The sequence below is a fragment of the Limanda limanda genome, chromosome 21 (genome assembly GCF_963576545.1).
Source record: "Limanda limanda chromosome 21, fLimLim1.1, whole genome shotgun sequence".
Taxonomy (NCBI): domain Eukaryota; kingdom Metazoa; phylum Chordata; class Actinopteri; order Pleuronectiformes; family Pleuronectidae; genus Limanda; species Limanda limanda.
In genome coordinates, this window is record NC_083656.1 from 10,505,853 (window position 1) to 10,521,132 (window position 15,280).

A 15,280-nucleotide genomic window follows, 5' to 3' on the forward strand; every position below is an offset into this window, starting at 1 on the left:
AACAATATGACTTGAAATATAGGCTAATGTTGCCTTGTGTCTGCAGGGTGTGTAAAGTGCTTGCACACATTTTACCGTTAAAAGCTTTGGGGATTTGGGATTTTGGGTTTGTTGTTGTGAAAATGAATGAAAGCCTCAGAAGAAGCATGTCTAATTAAATCGTCACACATTTATTTAAGTGAAAAGAATCTTTGAGAATGGAGCACCAATGCTATTTGAGTGTTTTTCAGTGCTGCCACCATAACTGTGTCACTGCCACCAGCTAGTGTACAATCACATTATCCAGTTACATTCTAGTAGATGCTCTTTCTGAGTGATGCTACGCTTTGCAAAGTCAACACACAAAATTACAGGAATTGACACCACACCATGCTTCCGGAGTGACACAATCATTTCCAGAGTTCACTCAGCTGTAGAGTTTTAAGAAAAAATTTATTCACATTGATATCAGTAAATTTTTTGAGTGCACGTTTTTTACATACTGTACTTTATGCATATAGATAAACGTCTACGTGTGTGTTCTCCTCCGTCCTGTATGCGTGATTTCTCAACAAGCATGCTGATAAGTGTTACAACTCACAAGCAGTTTGTGTACTGGGGGCGTAAAAGAAGCATCATCAGTTCTGCGTGTTCACTTGAATAATGGTTATTTTTTGTACAATTTACCTGTCACGTAAGAGAGACAGAACCCAAAACAAACAGGAAACAAAGAAAATAAAAACCCAAATGCGAGATCAGGTCTTAGCAGCGGACAGTTACATTTGACAGGTAATACTGTGCTTATGAACGCATAGCATTCTCACACCAACAGTTATTATCTCACATTCTACTAATCTAGTCTACAATACACTATCTCACATCGCTGAGGAGTCTCTTCCTCCTGCTCCTTTTTTTCCCTCTGTAATTTATCCCCTCTTCCTGTTATCTCCTGTGCTGTTGTCCATGTCCTCATTTACATGTCCACCTCCCTCTGTCGCTATCTCTTTTTCTTTTCTCTCTCTTTTCTCTCCTGCGTCTCTTTATTGCTGGACGTTGAGGATCTGTGCAGATAGTCCGTTGTGCCAGTTCTTCAGCTTGGCAAAGCGTGGCCCTTTCACCTCGGACTCGAACTTGTCTCTGAAGGTGAGGAAGGCAGGAAAATAATCTTACATGTGGTGACAGGGATGTTTTTCAATTTAATTAAAATCGATACCACTCTCATGTCTGTACAGAAAATCGTCTTTTTGTAAAGTCGTCTCCACTTCCTCTCACTATTCAGAAATTAAGGTGAAATACCCCAGATAAGGATGCTGCAATCTTGTGCATTTGTCTGTGCAGTAGTGATTGGGGAGTGGAACTGCAGTAAGATCATAAAGTCAAACCAAACTTACTGGGAAATTAAAAACATGAACAAACATCAGTGTGATAAGAACTACCTAAAATGAAAGAAACCATCTTTGACCCAAAAATATTTGCATGTGTATTTTGACTTTGCAGTTTGGTCCTTTTCCCATCTACTAACATGGAAGAGGTGGGATTTATATCCTATAATGCAGCCAGCCATCAGGTATCAATTAAGAAGACACTTTTGGGAAACCATCATGGCGTCTATCTTTATATACAGTCTATGGGACAAAAAATAGCCTAATAGCTTAATAGCTTAGCATAGTTTAGCATTAAGAATAGCGGCATAGCTCTTGTGTAACAAAAAAGCAACCTCCAGAGTTTAAGTCTAATATTTCACTATAAAACAAAATCACCGAACTTCCTCTTTTTCACGTGTCATAATTCCTATGGTCACTAGAGGGCTTTGTCACATGAACATAAGAGGGAATTGTTTTAGTTTCAAATTTACTGCACAGACATGGGAGTGGAATTAATTTTCTCATCTAACCAAGAGCAAACAAGTACATTTCGCAAAATGTAGAATTCTTCCGTTCATGAAGCAGGCGTTATCTATCCACTAATGATAAATGCATATTGAGCTGAAGTGCATGGTCTGTAAAACTAATGTAATAAATCTTCCTTACCTCGACCTCTGCAGGGCTTCCTCATCTGGGTCTTGCACTGTGTGGAGAGAGAAGGTTGTTAAGTGCTAACTAATGAGACGATAACTCAGTCTGAAGAAGAATGGAAGATCTGCCGAGATGAGTATTAAGAAGGTCACTAGAGAAAGTAAAGATGGAATGAGTGATAAAAAAAAGGAGAAAGCAGTGTGTGTACTGACGGTATTCAGTGCCAGTGATGTGGGCCAGCATTCTGAAGCTCTTGGACTGAAGGTTGGCAGCACGACGAGCCCATTCAGCCATATCCTGGTTCATCTCTCCTGGCCTGATCACTGCCTGGTACACCGGAGATGCACAGTCTACCACAGGGTCCTTGAGGGGCAGAACCCCACTGCAGGGTAAAGAGTACCGTGAGAGTTCGAAAAACTTATATATTAAATGTGATTATTGTATATTCACACTCAAATTGTTAGAATTAAAAAGTTGCTACCTTAATAAAGAATTGAGCATTTTCTAAGATACCAAAGAAACTGTTTGATATTGTAAGTCAAACTCTTTATAAACATTAAACAGTAGTTTCAATGTTCATGTCTGATACACCTATAAAAAACATTTAGGATCACACTTGGAGACTGTATATAGAGATAGATGACACGTCTACACTTCCTCCCACTATCTATAAATGAAGCCAAAATATTCTGGACACAAACGCTATCTTGCCATCTTGTGTTGTGCTTAGCTGGCACAACACAAGATGGCAGCGTTCGTATCCGCAATACAGCCAAGAGTCAGTCTCAGCTGTCAATCAATGATGTTTAACTAACCAGAATAATGTGAAACTTGACAAACGTCAGTGTGATAAAAGCTACCCGAAATCGTTGAGAAAAATTCTTCTTCTCTGAACTTGTTTTTTTGGGGTCCTTGTCCCTTCCACTAACACGGCAGAGGTGGGATTTATGACCCATACTGCAGCCAGCCACCGGGGGCAATAAGGACGCATTTTTGGGGAGTTGCCATGTCGTCCATCTTCACATACAGTCTATAATCACACCCAACAGTGATGTCACAGTGTGCAGACGCACCCTGGATATACCTTTACATCCCTGCAGCAAACAAGACATTCAACCAATGGAGAACTTTCAGGTGCTGATAAGTTGCATTTTAACTTCATGGTGTGATTATGCATTTTTAAATTAAACAACCATGGTGCCTTTTTTTTAACTACCACAAGGGAGTGCCAATATCACGCATTTTCAAATCCTACTTTTAACCTTTACAGTCACATACGATTTCTAGGTTTGTTAAAATGAAAGAACACCGTGCGACACTGTTAGAAAAGTCAGTCACTTCCGATCGGGCGGTAGTCGTTTATAAACCCGTGATTTGATACTCAGAACATTCCCATGCCATGAAATCCCATCAGGTTCCTTTAGGCTTTGATGCTTTTTTTTTTTTAGAGCTGGACTCAAAAATAACCCCAAACTCACACGCTCACACTCTGACCAAAGTTCTTCTGAGGACTTGCACATACATAAAGAGTCCATGAATGCCTGCGGTTAGTGAATTTATCCATCAAACGTTTTGCTTTGACACACAATACCTCAGGGACGGATATGAATCAAAACATACAACACATTTAAAATCGATAAATAGATGCTCTCGGACTTTTCAGTGGGTTGTTAGTTCATGTGGAGCAATGCACAAGCTGTTATGAAATCATGAGACAAAGAGGACACACGTATGAGGAGAGGCAGGATGGAGAAGGTATGCTTCTGTACTTACGACAGGGGGGAGCCCGCCTCCTCACTGAGGTCGAGACCGGGGGAGGAGAGATGGGGAGGGATGGGTGGACGACAGCACAGGTGGGGTTGGTGGTTTTGTTTGTGGATGGAATGAGCAGAGGAAAGTGGGTGAAAGGCCCAGAGGAGTACGGGGCACAAACAGGGACAACAGGGAAAAAGCCCGGCCATACGTACAGTACAGCGGACATCCAGGTTCTAGCAGCATTTACTTCTAAGAGCTACTGCTTTTCAAGCAAACTACCTTAAAGGGTCGGTTCACCCAAATTTGAAGAAAAAGGAAACTGTAACTTGTATGTACATAAACTAAAAGCTTGAAAGCCCTTTAGTTTAACCAGTTTTTTTGGAAAAATAGAAAACAAACCATCATTTATAATATGTATATATAATTTATATACAAACCCTTATATAAATATATATATATATATCCCTATATTAATGTCATATTGTACATTATACCTGCCTATCTCCTTATGTATAAGCACAAATACAGTATTAATACTTGTGCAATCATCGTTTGCCACTGTAACTTATCTACCAATATTATTCTATCTGTAGTAACGGATATATATTGTGTACCTATCACAGTTTTTTGTCTTTATATTATGTACTTTATAAATAATTCAAACACTATCTGCACATGCAAAGTGTAGTTTGGGCGAACCGATCTTTTAATTTCTTGGCACTTTTTCAATCAGTGTGACGTGAAGTCAGGTGTGTGAGCATATTAAAGAGGGAATTAGTTGGGTTGTGTGACCTCACCCTTCGTGTCCCTTGGCCTGCGACTGCCCTGCGATGGCGTCCATGATGGCGTCCTGTGAGTACATGCTGATAGGCGTGTTGTACTGGGCGTGCACGATGGTGGCCTTTCCGCCCGGACCCCTCACCTCAATGGGCTTGTGGGTGGACAGCGCAGAGTCTTTCAGTGCGGTGGGGTTGAAGCTGGGAGTGTACTCCTGACTTTCGGTGTCGGAGCGGAGGGGTGAGTTCAAGGTCAAAGGGTCGGACAGGAGGTTTCAGGTGGGGGGGTGAAGTTGAGAGGTTAACAGTCGGGGTGGGGGAGAGGGGAAATTGAGAAGAAAGGAAGGACAGAGAAAGCAGCAAAGTGAGAACGTGAAACTGGGTCCGCGTGTCGTAAAACAACAGTAGAGGGGTTTGTCGGGGTTTGGTTAGCTCTACTAAATTGGGACAAAGACCATCAACTTGCAACAAAAAAAACGTTTTCGTGTCACTAATGACGATATACAAACTTTTATTACAACGATAAGGCTGACACACCAATCCCAAGAAAAAACATCATGCGGATGTGTCACGACAACATCATCGCCAAATCGAGAGGACCACAGCACAGATTAAAATCTGTCGCACACACACACACACACACACACACACACACACACACACTGCAGATGATGTTTTACAGCTACACACTTCTTGCTCATGCATTTATTCACAGTGATAAACTGTGAATCGGTTCATATTCCCAGAAATGAATATGAAAGATTGAGAGGACAAGCAGCGGTGGAAAACTTAATTAGATTTAGCATTAAAATATTTAGGAGACAATTATAAAGACTAAGATTGAGTATTACAACTAAAACTAGTTCTTTAGGTTCTTTAAACTGTGTTAATGTAAATTGTATTTCACAAAGTAAGTTTCTTGAAATCTGTAGAGATACAGAGAATTGTACGACTCCGACGGATATGGCTGAGGAGGTTCAAGAGGGCCTCCCTCAACCAGAAGGTCGGGGTATCGATCCCTGAAATGTCCTTGGGCAAAATACTGAACTTGATATAATGTGATGGAAAATATACTGCGTATGGAAGCACTGTATGAATGTGGGAGCGGGACTTATACTGTAAAGAGGTTTGAGTGGAAAAGTGCTCAACAAATACAGTCAAATTACAATTTACAGCTACAAATAAATGAATGATTGAAATATTGTGAAAGAAGAGAATAAAGTATCAATTTACTCAAGTACAGTGATGTCAAAGTAGATGATTTGTACTTTTTTAAAATGACTTTCCACTTCTGGGGACCAGATGCTGTTGATAACATGTCTCCACTTTTCAGGCTGCAAGGTCATGTTACCTGCCGTAAAAAAAATGACCCGCACATTCAATAAGCTGTTAAAGTTGCACTGAAGCTCCACACACATGAATCCCTGTTGGATACAACTTCACTCCACACCAGAGTCACTGATCTCTGTCTAAACGCAGTATGCTTCATGCACAGGAGAGACATGTGACTACTGACCCTGCAGCTGTGTTTAAGATAACCTGAAACACACCGGAGAAAGAGAGACAGACAGAAAGAGACAGACAGAGAGAGGGAGAGAGAGAGAGAGCATGCAATGAATCACCAGTGGCATTTGGGTGATAACAATGGCACCATGTGTGTTTGTGGGAAGCCGTCGGAGGAACAGCGTTATCCTGTAAATCCCATGTGCAGGTCAGAATAGCAGCCGTTTGTCATCGCTGGGATATTTCCCAGGTTCCCCTGCCATCGTCGGGAGTGAGTGACAAGGGCAGAAGTGCCTCAATCACATGACGGCCGTGGAGACACATATAGCACAGAACAGACCAAGAATACACGCAACCGCACAAACACAACACAAACTACCTGAACCACTGATGTCAGGGCTGCTGCCGTTAAGTGCAGACGAACCGGGGTGAAGGTGGAAATAGAAGCGGTGCCTTTAATGCAGCACGTGTAACACTGTGATGTATGAAAAAGTTTTGTACTTTTAATCACTGTTAAAATTGAAAATTGTAATTTAAGTTTAGAAATTACACAACTTTTAAATGTGTTTCCATCTTTTAAATCATAATTTTCTTGCTGTTACAATGCAAACAAATCATAGAGTTTGATAACCCTGACCCTATCTAAACGCTTTCATCTACCACTCTGGTAGGTCCCCTATTTTCAAACTTGCACTTTAAGATGAAATAACATCTCACATTAACACAAACTAACTCATGTCAGTCAGTAAATCTGTTCAGTGTCACTGCAGGAATGGCTGAGTTGCCCGAAGTGAAACTGGAAGATCCAGGTTCTGTTACGGAATCAAGAAAATCCCGTTGACATTTAGGATAAATAAATGGAACAAAGCCCTTATTAACAGGAAGACTCGCTAATTTGTTTAGAACAGGATTGATCTTTGAAATAATAAATAATAAATATATAAATAATGTGGCTAATCCAATATTAGTTATTTGATTGGAGATGGCAGCGATTCTTTTTTTCACGGGGACCAGTGACAGAAATGTTGAGAGACTTTGCAGCATTAAATAACCTGAGCAGGTTAAACAAGGGCTATAGCCTGCATGTGACATCATGTATCTCTACACGGTGCTGGGACATGTGTTCAGGGCCCAGTGGGTAAAGTGGACCAGGCTCAGCAGCACCTCATATCTCAGGGTATCTTAAGTTTGGAAAAAAGGCATTCAGGGGATTCGGGATGATGGTGTGTAACCGGAGTCGAGCATTCCATGACCATGAACAGCTGCTCTCTCCTGTGTGTGCATGTGAGTGTGCGTGTGTGTGTGTGTGTCAGGGGAGTCAGAGTCTCTATATACCCCGGTGAGGTGGGGCTACTGGCAGGGTACTGCCGTCATAGCCCTGCAGTCAGTCTGGAGCACGTCTCCTGACACCTGACTTATCGTTGACCGTTACTGTAAAGCAGCTCGGCTCCAGAGGGAAAACCCATTAGCAGAGAGTGATATCTGGTTGTGATATGTAAGAGGCCGAGCAGCTTACATCCTTAATTAAACTCTGCGGGTGATGAACCCCCACCTTCGCACTGAGGAGAGATGCCTGAACAGTGGCCACAATGTGACGCCCTCTGCACTCCCGACAATGCAACATGCAGCTCAGTTAAAGGTCACAGTCATTTGGCTCAAGCAAAGATACAGTGAAACAAGCCTGATCTCATCTCCATTTACTCCCACTACTAAGAAATTCAGCTACATTATCCCTGATACAAACGGCGCCATCTTGCGCAGTTGGAGCAAGAGTCTGCATAGCAGCAGTCAGGGTTTGGTGCCGAGAAGAGAGCAGAGAGGTCCTATTGATATACACGCTCAACCAATCATGAGTCAGTGTCAGCTGTCAATCATGACATTTCTAACCCGTTTCTATCGCATCAAATAACAAATTAAATCCAAACTAACTGGAAGCTGAAACAGCAAAAAAAACTCTTTAAATATGAGTAATGACCAGATGAGTTTCCCCCATTTACAGGAAGCGAAGAAACCAAAACCAAAACTGACCACTTGACCTCTGGTTTGGACAGCGTCTGGGACATTTCAAGGGGTTTCTGAGGACACATGACCTTTAGTTCAGTGTGCCCGATCTGCCTGTGACCAAAATCCTCAGAGGACCCTGTATACTGATCTCCTGCTATTCCGTTACCTGGATGTAGGCCAGGTATGTTTGTGTGTACGCTCCCGGAATAGTGCCACATGTCAGAGGAAGGAAGGCCGGCACGGCGACGGAGAGTTCTGAGTACGTTTTCTCATCACGGTCCTGTTAATGTGAGGTTAAACAAGGAAAGTGTGACTTCCTGCTCTGCTCTAGAGTGAAACACAACACTTTTGTCACATTAGTTTGTGGGTGTGTTGGTTTTAGGGGGATTCCTGCAATGGTTTAATCGTCTCCTCTCAGTGTGACGTGACTGGAGGTTAGTCATCTCTTCGGTGACCTACCCAAACGATGGAACTCCCAGGGCGGGCGCCGGCCCCTCTCCTAACTTGCCCTGCATCAGCATCATTTCTTTGACAGTCTCCGGAGAGTAGAGGCCAATTGGGCAATTGTACTGCCCCCGCTGGCTCTGTGGAGATCCTGCAGCTGCTGTGGAGGAGGCAGGGGCTTTGACCGGGGTCAAGAGGAGGTCGGGATCTTTTTTGGGGTAATCCCACTCTGAGGGATTTTTATCCTGGAAAATGTCATCGGACACTGACATTTAAATTTGAACTTCATCAAAATGTCTCGGCCTGATCTCTTCCTCCATCTTTCTCACTCTTTAAACACATCCAGTGAGGCATACAAAAACAAAGCTTTAAATCGAAATGAGGGAGCAGCTTGTCATAATTTTCCTGTCATGTGATTGGTGTTTGCTGACCTCTGACCTCTAAACAGGACTCCCTGCGGGTGCACTGTGAATACCTAACACTAGAGGGCACCAGCGCACTGCCTGATGGCGTTGTTAAAGACATGAACAGATTCTCACAAAGGACAAGAGCACAAAACAGACAGACAGGTGTACAATGATGTACATTTGTGGAGAGAAACACTTTATGTTTGTATGAATATCTTGTATTTTATGTGTATACATGTGTTTATTTAAGGACCTTGTGTTTTTTTTTTACCTTCTGGTGAGGGATGACTGGCATAGGCGATTCCATTCTTGGAGTTGCTGTGGGAACCGGTCCAAGGCGTCTTGATCTGTTGATAAGACAGCAAAAAATATAGCCTTTAAAAATATCTATACATATGCAAATGTTTCCAAAATATCCCTCCAGTCATATGCCTTTTTTTATTCTCAGTCTTCAGTCTTTCTCAGATAGTTGCACAATGATTGCGTGTACATTTATCTGTTTTTCTGCCCTCACTTTAAAGTATGTAAGTAAAAATTTGCAACATCGCAAATAGTTCAGGAGCCAATCCTGGACCAGTATGTGGACTGGAAACTCGACGCCTCCTCTGCACATACAGTGAAAATGACTGTGTCCAGCAGTGACAGTTTTAAAGGGAAATATATTAACATTTTTACATATTCTTGATGAGGGAGTACATTTGGTTTTAAAAAGTTAATTTAACAAAACAGACACAAATTATTCAATGCAGAGCAATTTCATGTGTCTGTCTGAAGCAGCATGTGTGCGTCTATTTTTATCACTTTGACCTAAAATGCCTCCCCCTGTCAAATTCTTTCCAGCTCCAGTACCTTGTGTCATGTGTTTTAATGTGCGTGTGGTGGTTGTTTACTTCAGCATGGTGAGGGCCAGTTTGGAGTTGGCAGACTTGATCTTGTTCTGGGCCTCCAGGTGCGTCATCCCGTCAGTGCTCACACCGTCGATGGACGAGATGACGTCGCCCTGGGCCAGGCTGCCACCCGCCGCCTTGCTGCCTGGGGTTATCTATGGAGGAGGTCAACAGGGCAAGTCACACAGGGGAGCACTCACACAGATTCCTCAGCAAACACACAAGCCAAACTGAAAAAGACCGGACGTTTACACAAACACATGTTACAGAGTGAGTACGCTGAAAGAGCTTTGTTGAAAATCATGAAAAACTAAAAGCAGATCAAAATAATTGTACATTTTTGCCTCACACCCTCCAATCTAAACAGCTTTACAGCTCAGCTAATATGTGATTTCCTCCCTGAAGTCGTGCCTCAGTCCACATAGCATTTAAGCATTGAATGTAAAGAGATGCTTAAAGGGAGAGAGGAGAAAAGCTAATGAGGCAAAATATAACGAATCCATCCCATCTGCAGACAAAGAGGCTGGATAAGAATCTCTTCATTAGTCTGAGGGACAGAGTGGAGCTGCATTTTATCTGAGAGTCAAACGAGTCTCCACAGCAACGCACAAGGCTCTTCATCACGGTCGCGAACGAGCAGAGAATCAGCAGGATTTCCATTGAAAGAGATGTTAGTGGTGCAGGACAGAATCTTCTTAAATGTAACGTTGGAATTAATGACGTAAAAACGTGAGGATCGAGTGCTGCAGGATAAAGCAGGCTGAGGAGAGTGGGAAATAGAAGCACTGGTGGGTCACTGAATCAAACTGTGATGGTGAAATCCAAGAAACACTTTGGAGTTTACGCGAACCCTCACCTCACACTCCTTTTATTCCAGTTTTATAAAGACACATCTCCAACACTCCTTTTCTGTTGTCATTCATTCATTGACCTTCGGTTTAACACATATTTGTCAGGCCGTGCTACAAAAGCAGACTTAAGTGTTTAAACTCCACAGACAGGGGGTTTAACTGAGCTCAGGGGCCCCGAGGCGTACACTGGTGGGTCTAGGCTTACAGTCGACTTGTTAAAGAGTTAAAAATAAGCAATGCTGTTGATGCTGGCGGCTTCACTGTGATTGACCCCCCGTCCAGTCCCCAAACACACACACATACACACATCACACCTGCTGCTGTTATTCATACACAACTTCCTTTATTCTGTTGTCTGTTTACAATAAGTTCAGTGATCCTCCTTTTAAAGCCACATTTCTCCATGTCCCCCACTTCTACTTCTCTTGAGACTATAATGTTGTACTTGTCAAACTTTTTCATCTTTCTGTTTGCTTTTTGCACATTTTCCTCCTTTAATATGTGAATTCCAATCGTCATGCGTGTTTGAGTGTGTTTCTGTGTGTTATGGTAGAAAGGCGAGGGGACAGCAGGCAGGGGGGGCGGGAATCTATTTCTGCACAGCTCAGTGTAATCAAACACAGACGTAGATACATATGTGTACACCTGATAGCGCCCGGCCAGCCCTGTCATGCATGTTTCATACAAATCAAATGCTTTAAATATTCCTGAGAACAAACAGAACGAAGATGTTGGAGAGATTTGGAGTTTGAGCGAATTGTTTCTTGCGTGTTATATACTATATGCTAATTCAGTTTGTTCAAATGCAAGTGGATAGAAATAGACTAAGTCTGGTTATTTTCTCTCTCTTTCCACATGCACAAGCTCATGACAGCAGCGAACCAAGAGCAGAGAGTTGCTCTTAGTCATTTGGAAACATCTCTGCCTCATGGGAGAATGTAAATAGACTGGAATGACATTGGTAACACATGTTATGGAAGTTTGGATTAGGGGGTACTACTGTATATTGGCAGGTTTTCACAATTTAATCCATGACTGACTGGCCGGCAGCAAACCAGTTTGGCTCGTCACATATTTAACAGCTGACGACTCCGCTTGTCTAACAAGATCCGAGGAATCCGCTGCCTTCATTTCACTTTCCTTTCTTAGGTCTTGGCAAATCCAGGCTGAAATCCAGACCGCTGCGGCTTTAGGTCAAACTGTAAAGACACCCGGACTTGTCGTGTCAAGCTGCAGTGTTTCATGTTAACCTGCTGGAGCCCATCATGACCTCATAAATCCAACGATACACACCCCATTGGTCGCCCATAGACTTGAAAACCCCACAACATCTCCTCTAACTTCCTCCCTTTCCTTTCTCCCCTGCCATCCATCCATTCATCCATCCGTTCCAGTCCCCAGTGACGCCCCCATGCCCCCTCAGGAGTGGATCCAGAGGCTGAAACCGTAACTGACTTCAAGCGAAAAGTAAAGCTTACTGAAGGTAACAAAAGCCGCCATTAGCTTCCTTGCTCACCTCGCTGCCTTCCTGTCCCATTCCTACCCCTCTCCATCCATCCACCTCTCCTGCAATGCTATTTAAAGGAAACGCTGTAAATACACCAGCAGTCCTGCCAGAGAGAGAGAGGGAGAGAGAGAGAGAGAGGCCCCGTCTTTCTGTTGCAGAACTTAAAACTAAACTTTTGATGTTGTGTGTTCTTTATTTAAGCTCGTGATTGAGAATGTTTTAAGGTTGGAAAATACAGTAATACATTTTTGTGACAATAAATGATCTTGTTTCTTAGTGTTGTAGTCAGATAATGTACTTTTATTTAGTTTTTAAGAGATTTTGATAGTTGGCAGTTGCTGAAAATAACCCAATCAGTATTATTACTTTCAATAATCTTCTTCTGGGATTGGTAAATTGACTCCTCTGAGCTTTTGTGTCTTGAATTTAAGCTTGTGTTTGTTGTATTTTACACATTTTTCTGTTCTTTTTTTTACAGCAACAGCCAAAGTTAACTAATGCAGCAGCAACTCCGGGAAAAGATATTCCCGTCTCTTCGGCTGCTCTATTCTAGAAATCTCTCTGGAGATTATCTGAGGCTGCCTGTCATCATCGTCATGTCACGCATCATTACATAACCTCTGCACAGCCACTGCTCAGTCACACACACACACACACACACACAACACACGCACATGCACATGCACATGCACTCGATGAAGGTGATAACATGCAACATTCATTTGTCCAAAAAGGAACATATGATCAGAACTAGGACAATTTTTGTTTTGAAAAATTGAATCTAAGTTGCATACAATTGTTTGAGTGACTATCTTTTACAGTGTCAAAGGGCCGTTAATTAACCACTTGCACTTGTAATAATTTAAATGCCATTACAGTTGTTAGATGGCACCTAGACGACACTAAAAACATGAACTTTTCAACATACTTTTTTTTATGATACACATGTGCATCTTTTCACCTGCAAGTCACAGAATTAGTTATGCGCTGATATTCAGGAGGCAAAATGTGATCAGTCTGATATCAGTGGGGCACAGTCTGTGCTGGAATCCCTGATTTTGTCATTTTTCTGTCATTTGTGACACTTCCCACGAATTGTTTTGTCACAGCAGATTATTATTGCACCATTGTTGTGAGTTAAATTGTCAATGTCACACTGCTTGTTGCTTTTTGTTTGTTTGTTAGTTGCTTTGTCAAAACAAATCTGACTCTGTCCTTACCCTGGAGATGGTGAGGGGCAAGTTGAAGTCCTTCCCTCCCTGTAGTCTGAAGCCCCATGGAGCAGTGCCGTTCAGAGTCACTGTGTACGTACTCATCTTCGGTCAAACGTCTAAACTCCCCCTGACAACGACTCCCGGTGGCCGTGTGGTTTCTCCTCCTGCTTGCTGTGCCCTTGCTCTACGTCCTGCCCTGCTATCCTTTTGACCCAGTCGGCAACTCCTCCGTCCGTCCTGGATTGAAGACCGTCTCTCCCTGTCTGCTCCTAGCTCTCAGGACAAACACCCTGAGGTGGTTGGTGGGTGGGTTGGTCAGGTGCTGTGGAACCTCTGTGACACACACACAAACACACATAAACACAGGGACACATATGTGTAGACCGACACACATGCACAGCAGAACCAAGCTCAGACATGGCCCCAAAAAACGCCTGAAGCTCCTTCTCCTCTAAACAACAACTTTCTCTACAAACCTCAACTCTGGAAAAGTGCAAACTCTCAAAAAGGGATATAAAACTTGGACTTAAGATGGAGAAGAGTCTCTTGCCTGCAGGGTTGCTGAGGGTGAGGGACAGACAGACTAAGAATAGCCGGAGCGAGCAGAGGCACAGAGGCCCTGGGCCTTATAAGGCCTGTAACACGAAGCCCCAGAATGCTTCACTGCCAATTCACATCGCCAATATAGACCCCTCTTACTGCAACACATTCTCCCTCTCTCTCCCTCTCTCTCCCTCTCTCTCTCTCTCTCTCTCTCTCTCTCTCTCTCTCTCTCTCTTTCAGTGTGTTTTCTAACACCCTATTATCCGAGCTGATGTCATCCACTTTTCTGTCTTGCAGTCCTTCACTTGGCTCGAGAAAGGAAACAACAAATTACCCGGCTCTGATTCCAGAGAAACACCCCTGCGTGTGTGCGTGTGTGTGTGTGTGTGTGTGTGTTTGTGATTCATAGCAATTCCATTAGCAGACAACCACAGCCGATCAAGTTAAATAAACACAAACAGCAAATTCTGACATTTGTTTAATAGCTGGTTTTGAAACCGGGACGTTTCTACAGCACCAGATTTTAAATGTGACAAAGACACAAGAGATCATGTTTGAGCCATCTACCAATCAATCAATCACTATAGACAGTGCTTATTAATACATACGGCTCCATATTGATGGCACTGTTCTAATTTTAGCTTCTGTTTTTGAAGTGGATTTGTTTTCTTGTCACGAGTAAGAGACGAAGATTGGTGGGAATAGTTTTGACCTATTTCTTGTGTTTGGAATAAATAGTGTGATCACTTTAGCAGCATCTTTGGCAGCATACCCCCGGTGGCACACAAACAACACTTCAATACAGCGCTCAGCCATGTCAACCCCCTGCACACACACAAACCCAGCATGTAGTTAGTGATGCAACCCTTCTAAAAGGAAGTGTCACAGCCTTAATCATTACAACACCCCCAATGTCTGAATCAGCCAGTATTTTTCGCCGGATCTTAGAATAAAGGAGAGTCTGGTTTGTTGTTGTAACAGCAGTCTGAAGGAAAGAGGTCAAACTGTGATCATAGAATCATCTGAGCGTGACTAACCATCCATCCATTATCATACCGCTTAGCCTTTAAAGGTCGTTGGGGGTGGAGCCTTTGCAGAGACTCGTGCTACACTCCGGACAGGTTGCCAGGGCAGACATACAGAGACAAACAACCATTCACTCCCCCATTCAAATTAGAGCCTCCAACTACCTGGAGAGAACCCACACAAACACAGGGAGAACAAGCAACCTCCATATAGATCTTGAAGTAACCAGTAGCTACTTTGGCTTCAAGCTGCCTGGTGATATCTGGCAAATATGACATAGTGATATTTCAAGTGTTGTTCTATTGGTAATGGTTTTTGTCCATTTGACCAATATTGAACCAAAAGTTATGTTGTTGACATTGGATGGAG

The 15,280-nt window shown here is 42.8% G+C and overlaps 1 protein-coding gene across 1 annotated transcript; it reads right to left on the reverse strand.

The window, feature by feature from the left end:
- Window positions 1-486: 486 nt before the first annotated feature.
- Window positions 487-13,456, reverse strand: ldb3b (LIM domain binding 3b). The gene is made up of 8 exons (XM_061095266.1): window positions 13,349-13,456; window positions 9,774-9,925; window positions 9,155-9,230; window positions 6,038-6,064; window positions 4,547-4,740; window positions 2,207-2,376; window positions 2,010-2,046; window positions 487-1,116 (listed from the first exon to the last, which is right to left on the reverse strand). Exons 1-8 carry the CDS (start codon window positions 13,442-13,444, stop codon window positions 1,020-1,022), a joined length of 849 nt encoding a protein of 282 aa, XP_060951249.1. The 5' UTR covers window positions 13,445-13,456; the 3' UTR covers window positions 487-1,019.
- Between the last annotated feature and the right edge of the window lie 1,824 nt (window positions 13,457-15,280).

Bases quoted from the DNA above. Each gene is read 5' to 3' on its own strand.
- ldb3b (XM_061095266.1), bottom strand. From the start codon at position 13,444: ATGAGTACGTACACAGTGACTCTGAACGGCACTGCTCCATGGGGCTTC. The intron at 9,231-9,773 runs GTAAACAACCAC...TCTTATCAACAG, and splicing joins CTGGCCCTCACCATGCTGAA to ATCAAGACGCCTTGGACCGG. The intron at 1,117-2,009 runs GTAAGGAAGATT...CCTCACCTTCAG, and splicing joins GAAGCCCTGCAGAGGTCGAG to AGACAAGTTCGAGTCCGAGG.